A 15563-nucleotide genomic window follows, 5' to 3' on the forward strand; every position below is an offset into this window, starting at 1 on the left:
GGAAACTTGCACTTAGCACCCTTTGGTGTAGTAAAGAAAATTTTAAGTGAACGTGTGAGCATATACCGTTTTATTTATTTATTTATTTATTTATTTATTTATTTATTTATTTATTTATTTATTACTGAGAAAACATCTCTGTTCACAAAAATAAAGAAAGAACGCAATGTGAAATGAAGTATGGCAATAACGTGAACTTCTACAATACATTGAAACAAAAACAGACATTGTTATAAATTAAAAATATTCAATGATTTACAACATTAATTTGTGTTTACAGCTTTTTTGTTTGTACTCTGCAATATTTGCGATAGTAGCTAAATATTTGATGTCTTTAACGGTATTAAATAAATAAAGTGAAGAGGATAAACACTTACACTTGAGTATGAAATTTGCCGAATATAATAATTAGATTAACTACCTGCATTTGTATTTTTTCCAAGAAAATAAAAAATAATATGCTTCGTGAAAATTTTGTATCAACATTACAAATTATAAAGTTATTACAATTTTTCTTGTGATATAACTGCGGAATAAATGAGTTATTTCTGAACGTTTTCTGAGTGCACTCAATCCTCAAGGTGGCGGTAATGAGAATCGAGCAGTTTGACTCTCGATCAACCAAAAAGAAGAAGAAGAAATGAAGAATCCGAACAGGAGGAGGAGGGAGGAAGGCCAGATTTACTCGCGGGAAAAATGGCGGAAACGTGTCTATTTGTGTTTTTCTGCTGCAGCGCCCCAAAACATTGACTAGTAGGCCTTTTTTCGTGTTTATCTTCATGTGTGAGTATAATATAGTTGCACTGCGAGCCACTGCACGTCTATATCTGCACCGCTAAATGTTTCTGGGGAGGTTTTGTTAGGGCTCTAATAGTTTATGTCTCCTGTCTGCAGGACGTACAGGACAGAAAAGTTAAACACAGAGGTGGGATTATCAGCTGATTTTCTAAAACTCTAAAGGAAAAAAGTGGCGTCGTTTTTAACCTCTAACTTGTGCAGTTTTTAACAAAATGCAAATTAATTTATATGGAGCATTAACTGCATTCTCATTAATGGAAACAATTTTACTTGTTAATCCTTCAGGTGTGCCGTCGTGGGTTTTTAACGGGAAGCAACTGAATGAAATGCAAAGTGGTATGTACTACAATGATAATCCACATTCTTTCTTTTGTAAACTTGTTTTAATTAAAGCTTTGCAGCTCCCCTTACATTTTCTCCCTTGTAATCTTTAGATCCAGTGCAGTTTTCTACCTTTGGACACATGGAGGAGACAGTTCCCCAAGAATGCCTGCCAAAGTCTTTCCATTGCTCTAAATGCACCCTAATTTTCAAATCTAAGGTGTACCTCTTCGAACATCTCAACAAGGTACATTGCTTGGACGTAGACGTGTGTCTGAGAGACGCCGGCTTAAAATATGCTGAGAGTAAAAATGTCAACACAGAGAAGAGCAAAAGTGCAGAAAAGAGTTTTACGTGCAGGAGCTGTGATTTTAAAACTTGCAGTGGAGAAGTTTTAACGAATCATGAGATGCATTGTGGGAAAACTGAAAGCCTCAAATTGATTGAAACTATTCCGACACCTGTCACGAATTCATTCCAACACGATGAAGCTGAAGAAGCGTCCTCATCTAAGGATCTCAGAACATACAAGAGGCCATCATCGCAAACCATCACAAAGTATTTCACAGCAACATCTGGATCAAATGTAAAGCTCAAGTTAGCTAGTGATACAACAGAAACTTTTAGTTTAGAGGAAACGCCTCGGATTGATGTATCTTTTCGATCGTTAGACGTTTTTAAACATGCTGACCATCTTTACCATCCCAAGCGAGAAGGATCTGATTCTCGGGCCGAACAAACAAATACAATGATTAGCGAGGTTGCCAGGAAGACCAGTAATGGAAGCTTAAAAGCTCCAGCAAGTAAAAAACCCAAACTTGAAGAAGCATCTGAAAATAAAAACAGAAAACCTTCAGACAGTGCACAATTTTCATTCGAAGTAAGTGACGAAGAAGAGGAAAGGAAGGCCAAGCTTGTTAACAGAGACCTGCCGCGCCCCAAAGTTTATTTCTGTAAGCACTGTGACTACAGCAATGTGAGCTCCGGGCTTGTATCCTCTCATTATGCCAGCGATCACCCGTATGTCCGATGCAACGCTAGCTACATTCAACAGTCGTCTGATCAGAGCGCGACCTTTCGCTGTCTTGAGTGCCCGGTTGAGTTTCTAAGCACTGTTGACCTGAAGTGGCACTACACAGAAAAACACCCAGAGGCTCCAGATGTGTTCAAGATGAAGCTGAATGAACTCAAACTGGAGTTTAAATGTTTCACATGTACATTCACCTGCAGCGAGGTGAGGGACCTAAGATACCATTACAAGCAGAAGCATCGGACTTGGGAAGTGGACAAGTCTTTGTTGTTCTGTCAATATTTAGTGAAGGAATGTCAGAAAACGTGTGAAAAAAAATCCAGCCCAGAAATGTCAGTGGAGCTTCCTCCCAAGAGAACCAGCACACCACATAAAGAGGTGGAAATTACGGTTTCCTGCCAACCTCCAACCTCCACAGGGCCAGACGCGACGCTGTATAAATGCATCAAGTGTCAGTTTGAGCACAAGTCAGCTGTCGCCATGCAGGTTCACTACCAGAAAAAACACCCAGAAAAATCTGTTTCATTAGATGAAATCAAACAGTTAGCTCGTGCAATGACGCCTGAGAAAAAAAGTGTACAGAAAGAAAAATCCGCAGTAAAAATAAAAGAGAAGGCTACGACACCTGAAGTTCCCAAAGGTTCTCCAGACCATTTGAGAATTGAAAATGTTAAATCTCTAGCGGATGATGCCAAGAAAGGGAGCTCCCCCTCAAAACATATAAGAAAATCAACGGAAGAAACGGCATCTTCACAGAAAGTAAAGCACAAACCTGCGCTGGCTTTGCAAAATGATAGTAAATTGTCCCAATCAGATCTTCCATCAAAAGCTACTCTGAAAACACCTGAGATTTCCACATTTAAATGTGTGAAGTCTTCAAAAAATGAAAGCACAACCAAAATGTCACCACCTAAACCTAACACGGAAACAACCAAGTCTAAATCTGACAAATTTTTATGTAGTTCACCGCTGGACATGCACTACTGTCAGTTTTGCAGCTATGCAAGTCCCCAAATCAGAAGCGTTATTGGCCATCATAATGCAAAACATGCTGCCCATATGCCCTTATCAAAGGAAGACATCATACAGTACAGCGCTGAGGTGATTGAAAATAAGAGTCCAATCACTTTTAAAACAACCAGTCACATAAAAAATGGCAATGAACCTAAAACCCAGATTAGAAAAACTGAAGTCAGTGTGCATGTAGACCAATTATACTTCTGCCATCTGTGCAATCTTGGAAATCCATCAACACAGGGAATCATTGCTCATCAAAACAAAGTCCACCAATACAAACATTCCAGTCGGAAGAGTATTCTGAAATATTCAGCCTTGGTCCGTGAGAAGACTGAAAAGAACGGATTGTATTCTTCAAAATTACCTCTTCCGATAATAAAAGAAGAGGACAAGAACATGTTCTTCTGCCACTCTTGCAACTATAAACACAGATCGTTGACTGAAGTAGCACACCATTACTCCAGAATACACTGCAAACCTTTCAATATATCTGATATTCGCCAGTACACATCAAAGGTTCTCGAACAGCTCCAGAAATCTCCTCTGAAGTCAGCTGCAAACCAAGAGAAACCGGAGGGCAAAAAAGAAGCAACAAACATGTCTTCCAAAACCTTTTCCAACTCAATAATAAACACCGAAACGCATAGAAAGCTTCCATGCAAATACTGCACATTTACTACTCAGTATGTGTTCCTGTTGATGTCACATATGAGGAAAATTCACTTTTCAAAACTCTCAGTTGCAGCTGTTCTAAGACTTTGTTTCCGTAAAGGAGCTTTAGAATCAGGCTATCACTGCGAGTGGTGCGTTTTCAGTCACAAAAAAGCAGAAGTGGTCCATAAACACTACCAGGACCGACATCCGGGCTGCAAGCAGATGAGCCTTGGGACTGTGAAGGCTCGGTTATTTGTCGGTATCAAAGAATTACATTCAAAAGATGAGAAAACTGAACTAAAATCAGTCTCTAAAGGCCAGACATCCCAAAGTTCACAAAAAGACCAAGATCGGCTTTACCATTGCACATTATGTACTTTCAAAAGTAATGCACAGCGCTATCTTACACGCCACTGCAACAAGTTTCATCCTTCGCTGGTAAAAGATTCCCGAAGTGACAAAGGCAAAAGAGAAAAGAGCGAGTTGGATGACCTCAACAAAATGCCAGGATTGTTTGAATCTTTCCAAGTGCCTCTTGAAGACACAGATGAAGAAACTTCATCTTCCGATGTGATCAAGTGCCCTTCATGCCCAGCAACATTTCACAACAAGCACGGTCTGAGCGTTCACACTGGAATAAAACACCTCAACGGCAGACATGTGAAAAAACAACCCGAACAAATTGAAGGGCATGTGCATGTCTACAAGTGTCCGTATTGCAACTATTTCAACACCAGTCATCAGGGAGTCCTCACTCATTGTCAGATGAGGCATCCAGCTTCCACCTCCAGGGCGGACAGCCTTTATCTGGACACGGCACGTTTGTCGGATTGTGATGACTTCACGAAAGGAAACAGTTTTGACGAAGTTTCAAAATTTAGTGGCTACATGTGTAAAACCTGCCCACAAATCTGCGAAACGCTGAATAAACTGAAAAGGCACCGCGAAAAAGATCACAATGAGACCACTAGTGGCGTGACCAAACCAGCTTCTTCTATGCCAAAGCTGAGCCTTAGAATCAATCTGGCTAAGCCCAATAGAACGCTTAAGTCTGTCTCCAAGGCTTCGCTTCTCACCAAGAAGGTCTACATCAAGATAAAGTGTCCACAGTGTCCTTATGTCTGCAGCACAAACATTGGACTCAACAGTCACATGCTTAAGCAGCACAACAATGCTACTCCAGAGCATGGCATACATAAATGCATGTTGTGCTCACAGACGTATCCTTTTAAAAGACGACTTGCAAAGCATTATGTCAGGACTCATGGAAAAGGTGCCTTTCAGAAATACTACATTCCACTTTACAAGCCATTTCAGAAGAAGAAAGAGTTGTCATCTCAGCAACAGCAAAGTAACTCGGAAAAACGGCTGGTCTATAAATGTCCCACTTGTCCATATGTGAATACCAGTTACCATGGGACTCTCACCCACTGCCAGATGAAACACCCAAGCTTTACTGTGAGAGCAGATAAACTGGAAACGGGTGAAATACTCATCTCCAACATTGTGGAGTGCTCCAAAGGCAAAGGCTCCTATAAAAGAGGGTACATGTGCAAAAGCTGTCCAGAAATTCATCCGTCAATCAAGAAACTAGTAAGCCACTGTAGAAATGAACATGGGCCTGCAGCCGTTTCTGAGCTTCTCTCTGAAGCAGAGAAACAAGATGACAACAAAGACGAAGCAGAAGAAAAATCTGCCCAGCTTCAGAGGGAAGATGGAAAAGCAGCCCCCTTAAAGATAGTGCTGAAAAAATTCTCATCTTACAAGTGCGAGTTGTGTACTTACTCGTCTTTAACACGAAAAAAACTCCAGTGTCATTACAAATATTTCCACAAACTGGATGCTCTCAGTACTTATAAGAAGTTGGAAAAGTATAACAAACGTAAGAACAACTTCCTCTTTAGATATAATGAGTTAAAAAAACAGCTAAATCTCATTTGCAAGAAATGCCCCAACTCGGTGTTCGACTCGTCCCAGTTGCTGATTGAACATTATAACAATTTTCATCAGTTGAGCAACAAATCTGACTTCACGGTGGTGTCATTTGGAGTGAGAAAGAAAAGCACTGGGCTCTACAAGTGCAAATTCTGCAGGAAGAATCTGCATGGAATTAGATATCTCACCAGACACCTGGATCGCCACAGAGACCAGATGAAAATGGAGGCCTCGCAAAAAAAACTTTCCTTTGCCAGTGGAACAGCAGATCCCTCGTCTCCTAAGGTGAGTTACTCTTCAACTCACTGCAAAAACACAAAATCGTACCAGGTATTTTTGGTCTAGTTTCCAGTAAAGTCCCTGAAACGCCTCCCTCAAAAACTGTTTCTACCTAAGAGCTGTTGTAGCACTACACACAGCAAACCCATCTATAACCTTATTTTATTTATTTATTTGTTTATTTATCTATTTATTTATTTATGCTGAACATCCCAGTTTTGTTTCTTCAAGAGTTGCTATTTTTTTAAAATTTCAATGACATTAAAAGGAATTCTGATTCAAATATCTTACTACACTTGAAATGAGACAAAACTAACTGTCACTTGTTTTAAGTAAAAAAATTCCCTAATTATTGTGAAAAGTACTAGATGCATTGGCAGATTATTTCACTTATAACATGGGGGAAATGCCTTGTTATAAGTGAAATAATCTGCCAGTGGAATAAGTTTTTTTTTTAATGAGTTAAAACAAGCTCTATATTACTGAAAAGTCACTTGTAAGTTAGTTTTGTCTAATTTCAAGAGTACTAAGATATTTGCAGTAGAAACTAGTCCAAAAATACTTTTTTGCTTTTGCTCTGCTCTTCATCTTTTACCACATCTTCCAGCTGCAGTTGCAAGTTTAATTTCTGCAATTTTAATTCTCAGGTCTCTCAACAAAAAGATAAACTGCCCACATTTGAAACCATCACGGAGCTCAGCCACTGGACTGGTGCACCGGTAGAGGTCGTGACCCTCCCTTCCAGTCCTCCACCGTCGTCGTCGCAAGTCCCAGATGTCGAACGGGAGGCTGAAGCACCAGAGGCCGGACACACCTGCAAACTGTGCCAGCGGACGTTCATGTCGCTCAAAGGTCTGCGGTCACATGAGCGGAGTCACGCAGCCCTGGGAGCCATTAAGAAACTGGACAATCTGGTCAACACGGAGTTCAAAAACAAGTAAGGAAAACTGCTACCATTTAATGTTTAGGATTTTCCTATTGTTTTACTTTATTTTTATTTTCCCATGGTGGAAACAAAAACACAATCAATGCTCTTTAGCTCTAAATAAATCTGAAAAAGATCAACTAATGTTTCATCTCATGTTTTTCCCTTTTTTAACATATACATATTTTTTTAATGAAAATAATCAGAAAACAGAAAGGGAACATTAACGTGTAGCCATGTTTAACACTGCAAAAACACAAAATCTTACCAAGTATTTTTTGTTTGGTTTCTAGAACAAATATCTTAGTACACTTGAAATAAGACAAAACTAACTTACAAGTAATTTCTCAATAAGATATATAAGCTTGTTGTAAGTAAATCCTTAATATTGATGGAAATGTTCTTGTTCTATTTGCAGAGTATTTCACTTCTAGCAAGGCATTTTCTCATAAGTTAATTTATTTGCCAATGGAATTGGTACTTTTTCATCAGTAATAAGTAATTTTCTTAAAGCAAGCCTCTATATCTTGATAAGTTACTTAGTTTGTCTTATTTGCACTAGAAACTAGATCAAAATTACTTGGTAAAATTTTGTGTTTCTGCAGTGAAGTAACATTTTTATATTTTAGCTAGTTCCTCATTTACTTCAAATAAAATTGGATTTACGTTTTCTGGCATTATTGTCCTACTTCTCCCAGTGTTGAACAAATCTGCAGATTTGCAGAAAAGGCTAATTTTTTCCATCCTATAAATAACCACTGTCGCGTCTTTCTATTCCTTAACAGGAATCATGTCTTTCCAGTAATTCAGAACCTTTGGACAAACCTAAAATATGTGATGATAATTCTGGTAACCATATGTTCTCCAGCAGTCAGCAGTTCCTCTTGAATAACACACACTTTGTGTTTATTTTCAAATAAAAGGCTACACTAAAAATATTTATTTTTATGCAGTAAAACCTGTTTTAATTCTTTAAACTGTAGTAAATAACATCATGCTTAGCATATGAATTTATAAAAATACCCAAGACATTTTTGAGGGGTGCACTGATAAATTGGACCGATTGCCTTAATTTTGGATGGTTGGCGATATTTACTGGTCAAACTAATCTTGCATAACTCTACAAAGGTCTAAAAATGAGCCACTGTTCTCTTTTGCTTTTCTGTGAGAGAGGACTGACTGACAGACTTGTAGAGTTAACAATAGTCACCCCACTGTTGCCAACGTTAGCGACTTTGCTGCTATATTTAATGACTTTTCAGCAAAAAAATAAAAAATTGCAATCAGCAGGTCAGGCTGATTTTCTTTCTAATTATAATGCTTCTAAGCATCAACTGTGATTCATGTTCTTAATAAGTGTGTGTTTTCTTTCTCCCACCAGCATTAAAAAGTACCTCCTCCATAAACCTGAGACTCTGAAGCCTTACCGCTGCGGCTGCTGTGCTTACCGGACGAATTTCATGGCACTTTGGCAAAGTCATTTTCTGAAGAACCATCAAGGTCAGAATCTACTGAGTACTTCCACTTTGATTGGACTTTTTTTTTTTATTAAACAAGGTATTTAACTACATCTAAATTAGTAGTTTTTTTCTCCAGCAGTATTTCACACACAGGAGAAGAGAATACCTTTAGACATAAATTACACTACAAAAACATAAATTCTTACCAAGCTTTTATGGTCTAGTTTCTAGTGCAAATATCTGAATACACTTGAAATACGATAAAACTAACTTACAAGTAACGTTTCAGCAAGAAATAGCAGCTTGTTTTAAGTGATTAAACCCTTAATATTAATAAAAAGTACTTGTTACAGGTGATATAATAGCCTAAATTATTTTTATTTAACTCAATTTGGCCAAATTTGTCAGCAGCGGCACATTTTTGCAAGCCAACTTTGCGGTAATGTAACTCCATGATACTTTGTAGTATCTGAACATTTCCAACGGTTTCTGAAAGGGGAGACATTATGCTTTCCAATCAATATTAATTTATTACTGCAATTTCTCTTCAGCCATTGCAGGAAACGTGTTTTTCTTTATTTTAATCTGATGAAAGAAACACTCTTAATTGTAAGTAACTGCTAGATATTGAAGGTTCCAGTTGTTACAGAGAAATGGGCAAAATTATTTACTCACAGGACACTTAAAGAGCTTTGTACAATTAAAATAAGCAAAAGTATCCAGGCGGAAATTTGACACTTAGGCCTTATAGGGTTTAATATCTGTTTTTCCCTGTTTCCAAATTCACAGACATCATTGAGGAGGAAATCATCGAAATGAGCACTAAGGACGAGGAGATTTCTCAAAGTTCAGACAAGGAGCTTCTGTACAACTTGCCTGAACTCAATGAAGAACCAGAGGATGTAGAAGGCAAGTTATTCTCCTTACATCTGATTTAACTTATATAATCTGTCAGAATTACTCTTTTTCTTTTCTTTTTTTATTGCTGAAGTGGTAACACAGTTGGACTTTTTGACAGAATTTACAGAGTCGTACTCGGAGCCTCCAAATGTTCAGCGGCAGTTGACCCACTACAGCCTGATGGCACAAAATGTGGACAAAACTAACATGAATTTGCATGAACTCAGTTTGTCTGATGGAAACCTTCAGTGTGAGATGTGCAACTTCAACACGGAGCACCTGTCGAGCATCCGGCGGCACTACGCTAACCGGCACGGGAAGAAAATCCTAAGGTGCAAAGACTGCGAGTTTTACACGGGTTTAAGGTAAGCTGCAGCCAAATGTGACATCAGTAACATTCAAGTCAGTCTTTCTCAAACTGTGGTCCATGGACGCCCCCTAGTGGTCCGCGGGTTACTGCATGTAAACGGCCGTTAATTTACTGTGAGGTCAGATCAAAGTGCGACGCTACATCTAGCTTACCGATGACTTTGGTTAAAAATAATAATGGATAAGTGGCTTATCCATTATTATAAACTGAAACAAAAGTTGAAGATATTGGTGGAAAGAAAACAACTCCAAGATTACTTATATGATCAGAGGAAGCCAGGTTCTATCTGCTGGGTGTGTCGTTTAGGAGAAACTTGATTCTTTTCAACGACTCGATGCCGTGACTCAGGTCTCAGTTAGTGAGAACTGTTATTTGTTTTTTACGACTTTGCTCTGCTGACACGTCAACAGTTCATAGTAACACATTTTTCTGGAGGATACATTTTCAACTAATATAATGGTAATGACAAAATAATGCAAGAACACAAAGAAACAACAAATAAAATACATTATAAAGTCTCTGTAAACAAAATTGTCCTTCAAAAAAATGGCTAATTGAAACCAAAACACTAGTTTTGGTTTCAATAAATTGATTTATTGATTATTGTGACAGGCCTAGTCATTTTTATTTAATTAATAACTGGATAGCAAAAGATTCTTTGTAGGAAATTCCTTTTACAGAATGTGAAGCTAAAACTACGCCACTTGAAAGTTTTTGGTGAAAAATATTTACAAACAAAGGGATTCTTTATTTTAAATGCAATAACATTAAAATTTTTAGTCCAGTTTTGACTTTCTTACTGCTCAAAAAACAAACAGTCTTTTTTTGAGTTTGTATACTCCAGTTACCGATTAATCAATTACTAAATTAGTTGACGATTATTTCAGGAGTCGATTAATCTGATTAATTGTTTGCACTTTTTACTTGTTAAAAAGGAAAAACATGGAGATGCACATAGAGACGGGCCACTCCACCTGCCAGTCCAAGCCGACTCATCTGAAGGACCTTCGCTGCCCGTTCTGCCTCTACCAGACCAAGAACAAGAACAACATGATCGACCACATCATCTTGCATCGAGGTGCGCTGAGTTCTCTACGAGATTCCTGCCCTGTGATGTGTCTAGACTTGTCACATTAACAAATTTTGCTGGACGATTAATTGTCTAAAAGATTATTGCGATTAACGATAATATTGTTTTAAGACCTTTTGACACTGATTTAATGGAAATGACTAATAATGTATGCTATTTTCTGCCATAGATAGATGCACTTTATTTTCAAAAGAACACATAACACTGGAACTGATAAACTAAATAAACAAAACAACCAAAAACAAAAATAAAATGGACTCTCAGTCTCCATTAACAAAAAACGTACTTGAATAAAAACTAAACAACATAAAGCCAAAGTGGAAATAAATACTGCATTCAACCAAAAGAGTGCAGATTATAAAGTCTGTATAATATATTGCCCTTCAGTAATCACTAGATTTAAATAGAGAAGATGATCACATCCGACAACCTAATGCAATAGTTCATACTACACCATTTTTTGCCCCTATTTTCTCCTTATGACAATCTTAGATCGGCCAACAATCTAATATTGTCGCTGGTGATTTCGTAACCTATCATCCTGTAGTGTGATTTAGATCATCGTGGCCGCTCCGATCTAAATCAGGGGTTTTCCCCGACTGGGAGCTTAACGCTGAATGTGACAGGAAAATGTGATCAGAAAGCGCGGATTCTCCTCCATGCTTTTTGAGGGGAAATTACAGAGGAGAATCCCAAACAGCTGACACTGCGCAACCCGAAGTCCAGATATGTGGAAACAACATTAAATATTTATTCAACATTTCGTGCAAAGAATATAGAAATGACAAGGGGAGGAGTTGGAGCCAAATTGCTACTGCAGTTGATAAACCCGGTACGTTTTCAGCTGTTCTTCGTTAACGTGACATAAATAGGTTACAATGATTTTCATTCAGTCAGGACTTTACGCTGACTCTAGCCACATGCATCACAGGTAGATTCTAGTAAAGCATTGATTAATGCCTGATTTTAAAAATTGTTAACTGGAGTTGTAGCCATTATTTTGTGCCCATGTGGCTGGACACCACATGGCACGACGAACCCGATCGAACTGTTATACCCAGGATTTCTGTCGGCTAATGTGTCTCAGGTTTAGAAAATGGGCCGACAGTCGGCCGACAACTTGTGTAGTGTGAGCTGGACATTACACTAAGGAAATGAGGAAGGGAGGGTCACCGGAGCTGAGCCTTTTTTCATTCAGTGTCATCAACAGAAAGAAAAAAGGCCGGAAGAGACAATAAAGACGATAATTAAAATGAGGTTGATATGTTTAATTTATCGCGCGATTAATTGATTTATCGTTTATCGCGACAGGCTTAGATGTGTCGTTTTATTTTCAACCCCGCTTTGTGTTTGTTTTTTTTTGTTTGTTTCAGAGGAGCGTGTCATACCCATAGAAGTTCGCCGCCCAAAACTTTCCCGCTACCTACAAGGCATCGTCTTCCGCTGTCACAAATGCACTTTCAGCAGCGGTAGTGCAGAAAACCTGCGCTTGCACATGATGAGGCACGATGACGTCAAACCTTACAAGTGTCGACTCTGCTACTTCGACTGCACTCGACTCACAGACCTGGAGGCACACCTGAGTGATAAGCATCAGGTGAGGAGGCTTCTTCTCTGCATCACTGACATTCCTTGAAGTCTAATTGCTCACCCAGCTGTCCGCTGTGAAAGGAAAAGTTTCTGTTGGACAGATTTTAGTCTTTATTGTAGCTTTTGGTTGGAATTAAACTGATTTTAACCTCGAAACTTAAAATGGTAAACCCAGTGTTTGAGGACTCTCCAGCTGATGGATAATTAAAATAAATATTCTATAAAAATACTTTCAGAGATCAGTAGTTATTGCTTTAATTCACTTTTTGTTGTTCTTGAAACATTTAAGGATTCGTTTGAGATATGCAGCTATTTCCATCAATACTGGAAACAGATTGTGAAAATAAAATCTATCTATCCATTTTCCTATCTATCCATCCACCAGTTTGCCCATCCATCCATCCATCCATCCATCCATCCATCCATCCATCCATCCATCCATCCATCCATCATATCTGCATACTCATGAAGAGTTCTGGATTAATATTTAAATATTTTCTGCAGGTTTTGAGAAACCATGAGCTCGTGGGTCAGGTGAGCCTGGATCAGCTGGAAGCGAGGACAGGTTCCCGACCAGAAACCGTCGTTAACCACGGCTCCAACAGCGACGAGGTGGAAGCCGAGGAATTTACCGCTGATCGTGACGACATTCCACAAATTGACAGCGTTCCAGATTACCTCTCCACAGAGAACATGATGCTTCCAATGAAGGAAGAATATGAACCTGAGGAGCAGGAGAAAAATGGAAAAACACCCGCCAACGGTTCTGATTCTGACATTATTCAGCAAAACACTTCCGTCCTGCAGAGACACGAGCAGGATTCACAAGCACCAGACCAGAATGTAGCCTTGCATCAATCTGCAAAAGACCAGCATGAAAAAAATACTGAACCAAAGGCTGAGGAATGCGATGATGCAGATATTAAATACGATGATTGCAGTAAGAACCAAACCACACGGACTGACGGACAGGATGAAAAAGTTGCACAGAGGAGTTTGACATCTGGTAAAATAATGGATGCAAAGGCAGATGGGCTGCATTTTACGGAGAATCACCGTAAATCCCAGAGCATCGAGGCGATGGTAGAAGACGACATCGTGCGTCACGTCCTGCTGCTGGATGAAGACAGGAGCCTGCGAAAGAGGGCAGATCTGGAGAGAATCGTTACAATGGGACAAACAACAGTGGGGAATGGAGCAGACAATGAGAAAACCGATAAAGTTTGCAGCACATTTTTGGCCCAGAACCTCAAAATTCAAGACATTATTGTAAATCCAGCCACTTCAAAACTGAATTCTACACAGGGAAACGTGTCAAAGCTGCAAGAGGGTTTCAAGTTTGAGCCGCGTCTGCTGACGCTTTCCCCCAGTCATACTCGACTCAAACTGAGCCAGAGGGGGAGTTTGGGCAGCTTATTGGCAAACTTTAAACGGGAGCAAAGCCAGAGTCCAAAAATCATTAAGGATGAATCTGAACCGAACAGAGAGAAGGCAGTACTTGAGGAGTGTGTGAAGGAAGAGCCGCCTCATCTCGAACAATGTGAGGAGAAAAAGGAGGATGAGCAAATGGAGAAGGTGGGCGGAGAAGATGAAGTTAACAAGAAGAACGAATTCAAGGTTCATGTTTCTCCACATCTTCATGATGGTAGGATTGTTTTTCTTATGTTTTGTACATCCCCGTGAGTGCTGTGTGGTTCTGGATCGGAGTTCTGTGAAATTATTGAATATTCTATCATCTGTTGATATTGATCACATGTCAATCTGTTATTGATTTATTGTCCAGCCCTAATGGGAGGGTAAACATTGCCCTAATGGGTCCTTAGTACTAAATTTATTTATATTTTTTAATGTTGGTTTTCTGCCCATCCAACCACAACCACAAAGGTTTCTAACAATCAGAATCTTATCTGCACCTACATATACACATTCATATACAAATCGACACCACCAGGTCATTTAATACACAGAACTGTCATTCGTTTATAAATATAGAAAATATTAAAATTTTCTTTTTGGGAAATTTGTATCTACTATTAGAACAATAATAGTCTTACAGGATTAATAAAAAATCTTCTGAAGTATTAAGTAAATTGGTTACTTTCATATCTTTTTTGTAAATGTGGAGTTTCCCATATTCATGGAATGTTATGACTCTTCTCATTATGTTCATTCTCTAGATATTATAGCCTTATTCTTGTAATATCATGACTTTATTCTCTTATTATTTCAACTTTATTGTTGTAATCTGACTTTATTCCTGACTTTGTTCTCATATAACTTTATTCTCTTAAGAAAGTCTCTACTCTAAATATGACGACTTCATCCTCTTTCGACTTTATTTTCTTACTATTATGACTTCATTTCAGAAATATTATGATTATTCTCATATTAGTACGATTTTATTCTCATAATTTAAATTTTTAATTTATTCCTATGGACATTTTAGTATCATGAGATGATGATGAAATTCAAAAGATATCTTATTTAATGATGATTAACCTCTTGTTTTTCAGATGCATTCGCCCCCATGGATGGAGCTGCTGAGCTTCTTTATGACGAGAAACTGTTTACTTGTGAACTATGTGGACGAAACCTCATGAACGTCTCTGAACTGAACCGCCACATCTTACGTCATGGAGTATAAAGTTTCCCATTATGTTCTCTGATAAAAGTATTATACTGTTCTCTTTGTTCTCAGACTGTTCCCACTGTTACGATTATGCAGCCCCCTTTTTTTAGATTTTTTTTTTATCCTTTTCTAATTAAATATTTTTTTTAATACAACGGCTGTTTTATACATCAACAGTAAGCAAATAAAACTTTAGGAGGATGACAGTATTGTATGTGACCTGTCTTGAAAGGTTAAAGTCAAAATGGTTTTCTATTGTTTAAAAATGTTAGTACTCATTTATATTTTAACTGCAGTTCCAGAACAGTTATTACCCCGACACTGTTGCTGTAAAATATGCAGACACTAACACTGTGAACTGTGTTTGAATTCAAAACTTTGACTTTATTCTAGATTGTAGGTGGTGCCTCTGCTTCAGTAAGGCACTTTTGCTTTTTTGAATTTTATTAAGATTAAGTATTTGGTTCTATTTTTATTTCAATAAACCTTTAGATTTAAGCATTTTGTTTGCATTTTGATAGTTATTAAATTAATTTCTCCCACTTGCATTGTACTTTAATAAAAT

At 38.2% G+C, this 15563-nt stretch overlaps 1 protein-coding gene across 3 annotated transcripts; it reads left to right on the forward strand.

Annotated features, from left to right (window-relative positions):
• Positions 1 to 544: 544 nt before the first annotated feature.
• On the forward strand, positions 545 to 15496 carry LOC103469941 (zinc finger protein 462-like). 3 transcript variants are annotated; one of them, XM_008418025.3, is made up of 12 exons: positions 547 to 783; positions 895 to 925; positions 1084 to 1134; positions 1233 to 6040; positions 6682 to 6971; positions 8341 to 8459; positions 9209 to 9328; positions 9438 to 9684; positions 10625 to 10767; positions 12153 to 12376; positions 12874 to 14014; positions 14883 to 15496. In XM_008418025.3, the coding sequence occupies exons 3-12, from the start codon at positions 1125 to 1127 to the stop codon at positions 15011 to 15013; spliced, it is 7233 nt and encodes a 2410-aa protein (XP_008416247.1). In that variant the 5' UTR covers positions 547 to 783; positions 895 to 925; positions 1084 to 1124; the 3' UTR covers positions 15014 to 15496. The 3 variants fall into 3 exon arrangements, with proteins under 3 accessions (XP_008416246.1, XP_008416247.1, XP_017162359.1); XM_008418024.3 differs by lacking the exon at positions 895 to 925 and having other exon boundaries at positions 545 to 783; XM_017306870.2 differs by lacking the exon at positions 895 to 925 and having other exon boundaries at positions 547 to 753.
• Positions 15497 to 15563: the final 67 nt, after the last annotated feature.

Source organism: Poecilia reticulata, chromosome 9, assembly GCF_904066995.2.
Source record: "Poecilia reticulata chromosome 9, P_reticulata-male-v2, whole genome shotgun sequence".
Lineage (NCBI taxonomy): Eukaryota > Metazoa > Chordata > Actinopteri > Cyprinodontiformes > Poeciliidae > Poecilia > Poecilia reticulata.

Bases quoted from the DNA above. Each gene is read 5' to 3' on its own strand.
- LOC103469941 (XM_008418024.3), top strand. The intron at 6,972-8,340 runs GTAAGGAAAACT...TTCTCCCACCAG, and splicing joins AACACGGAGTTCAAAAACAA to CATTAAAAAGTACCTCCTCC. The intron at 9,329-9,437 runs GCAAGTTATTCT...ACTTTTTGACAG, and splicing joins AGAACCAGAGGATGTAGAAG to AATTTACAGAGTCGTACTCG.